This window comes from Egretta garzetta, unplaced genomic scaffold (assembly GCF_000687185.1).
Source record: "Egretta garzetta isolate BGI_Z169 unplaced genomic scaffold, ASM68718v1 scaffold149, whole genome shotgun sequence".
NCBI lineage: Eukaryota > Metazoa > Chordata > Aves > Pelecaniformes > Ardeidae > Egretta > Egretta garzetta.
The window spans coordinates 2,175,719-2,186,730 of record NW_009269998.1 but is presented as its reverse complement, the minus strand read 5'-3'; the positions used below and the strand labels follow the sequence as shown (position 1 = coordinate 2,186,730).

The 11,012-nt window shown below is 39.3% G+C and overlaps 1 protein-coding gene across 9 annotated transcripts in view; it reads left to right on the top strand.

The window, feature by feature from the left end:
- Positions 1-11,012, top strand: part of FRRS1 (ferric chelate reductase 1) — a 29,810-nt gene that overhangs the window by 9,146 nt on the left and 9,652 nt on the right. For 2 of the 9 annotated variants that reach the window (XM_035902826.1, XM_035902827.1), the window contains exons 3-6: positions 7,684-7,879; positions 8,105-8,241; positions 9,455-9,549; positions 10,207-10,357. In XM_035902826.1, the coding sequence (XP_035758719.1) occupies positions 7,684-7,879; positions 8,105-8,241; positions 9,455-9,549; positions 10,207-10,357 (579 nt within the window). Of the gene's footprint in view, positions 1-6; positions 176-1,006; positions 1,168-4,062; positions 4,161-4,554; positions 4,653-4,835; positions 5,086-5,130; positions 5,223-7,448; positions 7,472-7,683; positions 7,880-8,104; positions 8,242-9,454; positions 9,550-10,206; positions 10,358-11,012 lie in introns of those variants that run through there. The other 7 variants (XM_035902825.1, XM_035902830.1, XM_035902831.1 and 4 more) reach the window with 7 other exon arrangements.

Genomic DNA, 11,012 nt, shown 5'->3' with positions numbered 1-11,012 from the left:
GAGCGGCCGCCGCGGAGGCGCAGCTACCGCGGGCTTTTTGAAAGCCACGCACGCCTAATAGAGCATAGGCAGCGGCTGCGGAGCAAATTAAAACCCGGTGAAGCTTTTAAAGCACCTCCTAGCTGCCGCCCTCCGTGCGAGCATTTCTGAAGCGCTTTGGAGCAAGCTCGTAAAGGTAACCTGTGGCTTACTCCACCTGGAAGCCACGCCAACTGTGTTCCTCTTGCATCTTTTTTTTTTTTTCTTTTGCTTCTTAATGCTACGTGAATATTGCTTTCTTAATTTTGTCTCTTTATTAACGTGTGTAGGATACGGCTGTGTAGTAACTTACAGTAAATGCGTGGATCCTGTAGTTGGATTTGCTTATTGGGGTAACAAACTGTGTTGTCTTTAGGTCAGCCTGCAACTTTGGGTTCTTCATATAGGTAAAAGCTTGCAAGGTTGGGGCCTTAAAGATTATATGCAGAGCAGCTTTCCAGCAGAAGTTTTACAGAGTTTAAACAGAATTTAACAGAAAGTTAAATAATCAAAGTAAAGAACTAAGCAGGGCAAATCCTTGCCTCTTGTTCATTCTTGATGGGATATATGGAAAAAAAGACAAGCCTCTTGTGTTCCTTTGTAAGATTGCTTATCCCTCTTCTTAAAAAAAAAAAGTGTCTCTTTGGTAGGGAATAAATGCATAACGAGCTTTAAAATCATGCTGCAAGTTTGTACGGACTTGTGCTTTGAGGAAGAAGATATCAAAAGTTGTGGTTACTTGGTTTGTTTTTTCCCATTAACTGCACCAGAATATAATTAAAATAATGACTTGATATGAAACTCTCTGAGCTCTGTGGAAGTGCAAAGCAAAGGAAGCTGCAGGGTCAGTGCTTCATCACAGCTTCACTCGCTTCAGCTGAAGTGTAGGGTGTTTTGGGCTTCGTTTAGGAAGCAGTATAAAATGGATGCCTGAAGTAAAGAACACTCTTGCAAATGCTTCCTTTTGTGCGTGTACTGTTTCTTTCAGGCAAGCTTCCTCTGATCCTGGGGATGATAAAGTTTAACGCTGTTAGATGCAAGTTAAATAGAAGACTTTACAATGTAATATAAGTTATCTTAACTATAAGTAGAAAGCTAATGGCAATTTTACTCAGGCTTGGTCACTGTAGCAGAAGGACTGGCTGTAAGGTAAGCACCTATGCTTAAACTGTTATGAAAATTCACTTTGAAACACACAAGCCTTAAAGTTTTCTCTGAATGTTTCCTGAGTAGAAAGACCAAGAGGCTGAGGGGTGTGTGTTTTGTCGTCTTATGGACATGGGGCTATGTATGTGTATTTTAAAAGTAATGAGTTATTGTGAACGTGAATGCTACTTCTCTTCTGCCCTTGCTCAGTCCAGCTATTGTGATATGACCACACTTAAATGAGTGGGAGAAGTTAACCCAAGCTCTTCTTCTGGACTGCAAGGGAAGGTGGCTCTTTGGACATCAAGGCTTTTTTTCCTTTGTAAGGGTATGTTTCTAAAGAGACAGGCACAGACACTTTCTGTTAATACAGCTTATTCTCCTTTAGATGGCTTTTTCCTTTTCTGCTTGCCTCCTTGTCTGATGATGCTCAGGAGAAAAGTTTTGGCTATGATAGGTTTTGTACCTTTGAATTGGCAACATGTTTGCCTTGCCCCTCCTCTCATCTCCTCTTCTTCTCTGAAACTGGTTTTAGATTTCGTGCTCTGCATCTACTGAAGTTCTGTTAAACAGCTGAAAAAAAAAAAAAGTCTTTGAAGAGATCCTGAGTTTGTGAGGAATTAGGCTACCAGGGCTTGCTTAGCTGTTGATGCTCGCAGGGACTGTAGGAGTTTTTTCAACACAGGAGGGAGTAACTCACTGCTCTCCATTTATTCACATCCAGTTGCTGTAAGATCTTGAGATGTGATCAGGAGAATAAATTCCTATGTATACTAAATATCATTAAAAGATTCCCAGTGAATTTTGGTATGGTTGGTTCAGGCTCTTAAAGATTCTGTTCCTAAAATTATAGCACACTTCTTCCCCCCCCCATTTATTTCCTTCTCCTTCCTGAGGAATGAATGGAATGATAAATTCTAAATGTTCAGACAAGTGTAGTTGTATTGCATTGAAACTTTACAGAAGTTGGTAGCTATTATTATGAGCAAACACTTATTTCTTCCTGCAATCTGCCTTGCAAAGCAGAATCTCTTGAGGTTAAACCACAGATAATTACCTTGGCCTTTAACCATGGATTGTTTGCATTATCACGGTGGTGTTCTTGTCTTGTCAGGGTCCATCATAAGTATGAAGAATGCTAGCTACTTCATCTCCGTTCATACCTACTGAAACGGTTGTTTCTAGTTCGCATTTTCAGGAATATCTGTTGTACGTTTTTAGTGAACTTTTTCTGGCTGCCTCTTACTGAAAATAACTGTTCTGTATCTGTACTTTTGGAATAACTGGCCACGCATGGAGGACCTTTGGGACCCCTGTTCTGATTTTTCTATGTGACTTTCATCCAAATTTCTGGTGGGCTATATGCAATGTAAGCACCCAAAAAAGGGTGTTCTAACAAAAAGCTTGCTTTCTGACTTGAGTTCTGACCTGCCCAGCAAACATATAAAATAACCTGGTAGTATGGCTCAAGAAATGCTTGGCTGAAACTTCAGATTCCTTTAGAAGTCCACTGTTAGTATTGAATAGCCTCTGTATGAAATTGAATTTTATGGTTGTTATCAAGTTCCATATGAAATAAATATTAATTGACATTCCAATTACTTCACTTCCTTGGAAAAGCTTAACTTCTTTCTAAAGTATTTTGCCCAAGTTAGGCAAGGGTGATGAGAAAATGACTGTCACTCCATATTTTTTGGCTTTCTGTTAATTAGAGAGATGTATTACACATGGCTTCGGGTACACAGTTCTCTCCCTTCCTCCGCCCCAAGAGTGACATGGTATTTGAAACACCACTAGAATTACAGGTGATAATGATGTTTCTTTGAACAAACTTGTTCTGAAGCTTTCTTTCCTGCCAGGGGGTGTGAGTTATGCATTATACTGAAGATTTAAGTAGGGAGCATGAGGGAGGGAATAACAAATTTGCAGTCATGCTTCAAACTAATGAGTATTTTGAAGTATTTTTTCCATCCTAAATAAAGGTATGAAACACAACGGTGTGACTGACTGTCTTATACCGTAATGGTGTGGTATGTGCTAGTATCTGTAGAGAGCGGACTCCTGGATCTTGTGCTTTCTTTGGTTGTATATAGTATTGAAAAGTCTGTGTATAGTACAAGACTAAGTAAAATCAGTGCTATGTGATTGTGTTCTGACTATGGCGCGCTGTAGTACGTCCTTGTAAGCTTGACTGGGGCCTTTAGTGATGCATGCTACCACAGGGTGTGCGGCTGGCATGCAGGCAGGAGGGGGGGAGGAGATTAAGATGTACTCTCAGGCCCTTGGTTAACACGAGCATTTTGGTCTAACGCATTTATCTTGGAAAACAAGTTGCTGGATAGTACAGAAATCCTTAAACTCCCCGTTGTTCTTCCAGGCTGTTCAAATGATAGCAAGTTAACAAAAACACTGGAGAATTGCCAGTGGAAAAATGCTACAGGAATTAGCTTTTATGTTTTTTAAACATCATTATGCTTCAGTCCTGAAGTAATTATTCATATTCCTCTTTAGTACAGGGAACTTGATTGTCTGCTAATTCGTAGGCTGTCATCAATGAATTGTTGTATTTCAAAGAATTGTAAACAAGCCACTATGGCCAAAGCTTCTTAATACAACTTGCAAGCAGAACCTGTCAAGAAGAACAAATCTACAATTTTTAGTAAGTTATGGTGGGAACTGAGAGCATTTTCAAATGCCACAGGTAATAGCAGCCTGTTCTACAGCTTACACATCTCAAAACCTGAGTTCATGTAGACTCTCATTTTAAATCTAGCCTTAGTGGCAATACTTGGTGATTTAAAGTTGTGACGCAGTTTGTTATGTTGTTCTTATCTAGAAAAGACGGTCTTGCAGAGATCTGCTGATTCATCTTCATTAGAATGCAAATTAGCTGTGTGTTTCTAATTCAGCCGTGTTTGAGAGGACTATAATAATTGAGTAGTAGCTCTGTAAGATGCGATAGCTTTGATTAGTCTCTCAGGTCCTTCTTGATACAGGTGGAGAACTGTTTTTATTTTTACTTTATTCTTTAAAAGGCATTTATTCTTTTGAGGGTGAGGTTGAGCATGATTCACAGATCATACTTCAGCTTTTCCTGAACCTAACCTCTCTGTAACAAATAATTTCCATGCTATTAACACTAACGCTTTTTTTCCCAGGGCTGTACTTACGTATGTAGTTGTGAGATTTAGTTGTCTTCCTCTGTTTTTCCTGTAAAGGGGAATATGAGAAAAAAAAAGTTGCTTATTCTACAGTTTATTGTATGTTCGCGTATTACAAACCTGGCTACCTCTGTGTGTGATTGGTTAAAATTTTAAAGCTAGTTACTCCTCTAATTCTAAATAACTGTTCTGCGCTGTGGTCTATATGACATGCTAAATGTCTAAAAACGCAGTCCTTTCTGACAACATGACTCGGAGGGAGATAACGCTATCGTGGCTGTAGAACTCTGAGAACAGAGGGAACCACATAATCTTACAGAAGAAGAGGTGACTGGTTTATATAGGAGTGACTTGTTGCAAGTGGCTGATTTTTTGTTTGGGTTTTTTAGTTTAGCAAAACAGATTGATCTGTTGTGCAGATACTTGGCTGAGGATGGATAGAATTGCTTATCGATCTTCAGTCTTTGTATAAAGACAATTTTTTCTCGTCCCATCTCAGAATTGCTTATTGCTGATTCGTTAGTTTAATTAGGTGTCTTCCTTCAGTGGTTTTTTTGATATTGTTCCTTTTTGAACTGCCGATGATATGTGCTCAACTTTCCAGACTAACTCACTTTTTCCTTCTGTTGGCCAGACTGTCACATTCACGAGGACTATTCTGTGCTTTAGCTTTTAGAGCGAATGGAGACATTTTAACCAGCTTATACGAGGAAGTTCTGGGCATCTCTTGGATTTCCCCTCTTCCTTCCTGTATTTTCAGGTTTTGTGTCCTTGTCTTTCTTGCTCGTTATGATTGGTATGAGGCTTGTTTCAAACAGGTCCTGGCTGAGGGGGTGTGTGTGTTGCAAAAGGGGGTGGGAACTCACAGTGAGATCCTTGCTGAATTAGGGGCAGCAGGTGAGTGATTGTAAACTTGTATTTTTGGCTATTCCAAACTACAATTTAAAATATGAAGTTCTACTGTGTTATAAGAGGGGGGGTTACTATGGTATATGAGTTAAAATCCAGAGTTCATTAATCTGAAATTAAGGAATAATTTCTTAAAGCTTGACTTCTCTAGAATGTTGATGTATTGTACTGTTTTGTCTACAAGAACACTTTAGGAGATATTTTCCTAAAAATAAAAAAAGAATCTTTAACCACAGAATGACTGGTGTTAGAAGAGTGCTTCCCATCTTCCCTCTGCCTCTTTTACTGCCTAAGTGGAGCACGTAGAGGGCCACAACATATTTCCAGCTTGATGGAGTAAAGGGACTTCTCAAGGCAACTGAATAAGTGTTGTCTGAGGAAGGCTAAATTTTAATATGGAAATTACTATTCTGGATAGGATCTAACCCTTGTTGTTGAATGTGCATAGAGAAGATTGCTCTTCTACAGCTAACCCTGTTTAAAAAAGAAACAATGGTTTAAAAAATTGCTCTTTGGTGCAGTACTTCTTTCAGATTTTGGCCTTTTTCATTCTTTTTATCTCTGCTTCTTCCTCTTTCTCTTCTGCCAGCTTCTGAGTCAGTTGAGTCTGCCAAAGAATATTTCTTGTTTCGTTTTAAATCCCTACCACATCCTCTGCTACTTAAGCTAGAATACTAACCTACTCTTTTTCTTGTCTCTGCGGTATGCAGCCTTATCTCTTCTGGCAGCAACTTGTTTTGAAGATTTCACTGGTACATATAAAAGCTGCTTTAATGCCACCGTTGTACTGAACCTTAGGTTTTGGTTTCCTATAGGCTTCCTACCTTATGAATAAAATCGTGTTGATGTAGGTTAGTGACAGTTTGGAGAAGTATTGGAACAAGAAGGAAAGGCTTAATTTAACTAGAAGTTAAAGATACTATCATAACATTATCTTGAACATTTGGGAGGCAGAATTGAGTGTTGTGATGTTTTGGGTTTTTTTTTTCTAGTTCCTGAAACAGTTGTTCAACCACCTCTCCCCTCTGATTTTCTTCTGTTTAGTGGTGTAAAGTTGCCTAGGAGCTCTTATGTTGAAGTACAAATGTAGCATTGCTCTGGATATTGTGGATTTTTAGCACTGAATATATGAGAACGTTGGAAAAGTTAATATTTGATGACTCTTAGAGAGTGTGTAAGACTATCGACATGCCTTGTTTTCATTTGACTGCTTTTTAGGTATCAGAGTTCAGTCTGAAATGGCTCTGTGCCTTTCTTATCTTCATGTCCGTGCGTGCTGTCAGGGAACTTCATAACCTGATACTTCTTATCACTTGGTGCAAAACGGGCATGGCTCTTCCATGAGGCAGACCTTCTTGCCTGGTTATATGTTCCACTAGAGCTGATAACCCACTTCTTGTGCCTAAGGATTGAAAGGAAGTTTATCTCTATTCTCCCAGCCTTTTAGACATGCAAATGCTTTTTCATGTTGCCTGAAGTGTTCTGTAAGCAATGATACAACTGCAAACCCTGTGTGCTGCTGAGTAACAGAACAATTACCACAGCTTTTTTTGAAAACAGTGTGTGGCAGAGCAAGACATTATACGATGAATGCTGGGATTAAGGGTTCATGTAACTGTTTTAAACTCTTCGGTCCTACTACCCTACATGTTTTTCATGTATACTGTTCCCTTAATGAGAGTGTGATGAGCAATGATATCATTTGACTAATTGTCTGGAGGTCCAATATCCAAAAGGAAGAGTTCAAGGGAAAAGCCTCATGCTTGTGTGCAACAAACATACATATTTCTTTGTCTAAATCTTTATACAAATTCCCACTCTTTTGCATGTATCATATCTATTTCTGACGTTTGGGAATTTTAGTTCCCGGCAGAAAGGAGAACTTGTTACCTGGGAATTATTTGTCATATCTGAAGAAATAGACACGAGTTGTGGAAACAAAAGGCAGTCTGTAATGATGCACAATTTGAAGCTATGATTAATAAGAGTGGGCTTGATGCTAGCTGTGTAGTCCTCAGTACTGTGGACCTTAAAACATCTTTCACTGATGTATAAAGATCCATCTGTCCTGTGCAGATGTTTAAGGGACTTGGATTTTTTTTTTGAGAGAGAGAGAGCACAGCAGAGGCGTAAGCAAAAGAAATGTCAAGTGATGTCAAAATGCACCGAGAGGAATAATCCACCCAGCGGATGGAGAGGTCCATCTGCTGTCTGTACTCTTGATGGCCTGAAACATGGTATCTGTGACCATTCTTGCAAACTCTGGCAGTTATCAGAAGCGCATGTTACTTTTAGCTTCTGCAGCTGGGAACAGTATTTTCTCATGCATGCTTTTGTTTTAAATGTGTTTTTAAATTTCAGTATTCAACTGACTCTTGCAAAGACATGTAATGACCTGTAATGTAAATGTTTATTGTATTTAATTGCCTGTAACTCTTACTTTATATAGATGGAGCTGCCTGGCCTTGCTTTTGCTGTTTGGATGTTTATTTGCTTCTATGCATCTGTGGATGGCTATCCAAGTGGAAAAGTAAGAGAAGCCTGCACTAATATGATACCCTGTCATGGTAGCTCTCCACAGCCATCACCTGAGCACACCATTACAGCGAATGGGACTGAATTTAAACCGGGGGACAAGATAGAAGGTATTGTGTCAGTTGTAGCTGAAGAGTTTAATTCACTGTTTCTTTGTGTTGTAGCATGTCTTTACTCAGATAGCTATACTAGATCTACCTAAGCAGTTGAATCTTGTTCAGGTGATCCATTTAGCAGTCATTCAGTACTTGTAAAATGAGCTTCTGACGGTCATTGATGAAATATTTCATTCTTCCTTCGGAGAATATTTCAAATTCTTTTTCTTCTTGCTTCAGTTCATCTGTCTGGACCTGATTTTGAAGGATTTTTCATACAGGCCCGGGATGCAGAACACCTGGATAGCCCTGCAGTTGGTTCTTTCGTGTTAGCTGACCGGAGAATTTCTCAGCTTCTGACATGTGGTCGTACCAAGGTATAGTCTAGTGTCTTAACATGGGACATCAGGCACAGTACAGTGTTTGTACTAGACCATGTCTGTAGTAGGACAGAGCTGTGCTATGTAATCTTCTTTGATCTCAGTAAGTCTCTCGGGAAATGGATTGAACTTGCAGTACAGAGGCATGTCTCACTGCAGCTCTGTCAGACTTCTTATGAGCCATTTAAACTATCCTGGTTGTAGAAGGAAGATGCAGCATTTGTAACATAATGTTTACTTGTGCACAATGAATGTAGTGTATTCCTGGTTATTGTGCTTCATATTAAAAAGGAGGGCATGCTCTGTTTGCTTTAAAGAGGACATTTACCTGTAGTTTTCCATGCTTGTTAAGGACGGAGAAAATGTCTTGCAGCAAGGGAAGTTTAGGTCAGTTATTGTGGTAAACTAACACTATAATAGAGTATTATCTTTAGTGTTGCTCTGTCAGTTACTGTTAATGGAGCCTTCTTAGTAGCAAGTTAGATCGCAGTCTTCAATATCTGTTTTAGATAAATTGATTCTGCTTCATGTGCAAAAGATGTGAATTCTGACTGGTGTTTCAACAACCTGTTTGAACTTCATGAACACGTATGGTGTCAGCTGAGCTGCTGTGGATGCAGTCCTCAATCTGCCTAGATGTTTTTTTTTCCCCTCCACTTCTACCCCCTACCCCCCAGTGGTGTCCAATTAATGCATTTGTCAGTGCAGTAAAGCCATGGGCGTGCCTGGGTTGTGCCCTCTGTGCTCTGAGGACTTAGTTCAATGCTGTGTCTGATCTGTTTATCTTGTGCAAATGGATCTCTGACCCCGGGACTACTTTTGTTTTTTGTCCCCTGGAATACTAGTTCTGTTCTCTCTGCACAGTCATTGTGCTGTCCCTTCATGCTCCCATGATCAAAAAGTGGAGTGTTGTCACACCATTTCTGCATAAATGCTGCAGAGACCTCTGTCTCATCACTGGAGTCTTCTGGATTGAAAGACCAGAGTTGTTGCTTTTAGGCTTAAAGTTTGTTAGTACATACAAGTTTCAGTGGTAGACTTCATCTGGGTTGATTGTGACTGGCTGGGGAAAAGCTAGTTGGGCTGGGTCTGTGCAGTGTAACAGCGCAGTGTCTGGGTAGGATTTAGCTGCAGCCTGTGATGACTCTGTTAGCTGCAATTTCCTTAGTGCATATCCACTGTGTAACTCTTGATATGTGTGTGTTTTCAGAATTCAGCTGTCAGTCACACAAGTAAAGCAAAAAAGAAATACATAAAAGTTTATTGGATTGCTCCTGGGGATGCACCAAAACGTGTACAGTTTCTGTAAGTAAATCTAGTATTAGTTTATTAAAATGCAAGTAAGGTAAGCCTGTCTGTGTCAAATATTGGCCAGCAACTGGAAAGTATCTTGGGCTAATGGCCCGAAAAGTCAATGCCTCTTGCTCACTGCAGAGTCTACTTTAATGCAGACACTTGTTCTTTAGGGAAAGCTTGGAGATGATTAGTTTGATTTTTGATTTTTTTTGCAGGGAGAATAGAAAGGGATTTGGAGACTGGTTTCTTTAATACTTCTGGCTAACTGTGCACTTCTCATGCCTGTAATATACAGCATTAAGAATCTTTTTATGTGCTTGTACCTAACAAAATGGCATGTATACCCTCCTGTTATACTGCTAGCTTTTTGGAAATTAATGGATAAAATCTATGCAACTCTTGTAACCCGTGCCACAGTCATGAATGTTTCTTATATCCAGTACAGCATGCAGTACAGCATGCAGTCATATGTTTTAAAATTATTTTTCCACTGAGATTTCAGATATTTTCTGACTTTAATCCCTAAACTGGGAGAGGTCTGCATAAAGATGGGAGTTTTATAAATTAAACAAACTATAGAAGCTTTTCCTTTTTCCTTTTTTCTTTGGAAGTAACAATTAGCTAATGATGTATAGAGTAATGACTGTGTGTGGTGTGTTTTCTAAGAGCCACAGTTGTGAAGAAATACAAGACTTTCTGGGTGAAGATTCCTGGTCCTGTTGTTTCTCAGCCTAATGTACCGTCCCCAACAACACCCTCGCATGCAACATCAGAGGCTACATCAACTTCACACGCAGTTTCCTACTTATCAAAGCCAGTAAGTAACTATAAACCTAAATAATGTTATCTTTAATGCTTGTGATCAATGAAATTTAATGAAATCACGTTGATACAGCCTATTGATGGAAAGGGAGAGATGATGGATGAGTAACTTAGATATCAGAGACCAAGAACATAGATGGCTATAGTGTTGTGTTGAGTTACCTGAACTTGTGCAGCAAAAATGTTGTCACACCACACGTGTCAAAAGGTTGATAGAACATTAAGAACTTAATGGTCAGAAAATTATGCATACCTGGGAAGAGAGAGAGGGAAAAGACTTGCTCTGCCCTTGACTAATAACTTCCTATTTAGTAACTGCAGGCTGGGAAATGTCCTTCTGTGAGTTCATCTGTGTTACTGGCTTCCATTACTGATTCTTGAACGGGACTGAGCAAGCATCGCTGTTTGATCCAGAATAAGTGTGACTTCTAATCCATGTATTTTCTCACTGTGTATCAGTGGAGTTGCTACTTCTAAAAAGGAAACAAAAAGCTTGTCTTCCCTTTATTTCTCCTTCATCCTACAGCTGATACTACCGCTAAAAATGAAACCAAAGGATGTTTCTCTAAAGCTTTTACTTTCTTTTCAAAGTTATTCCATTATAATGTCTTTAAAGTGAAAAATCAAATTTAGTAAAAGTACAGCTTGGA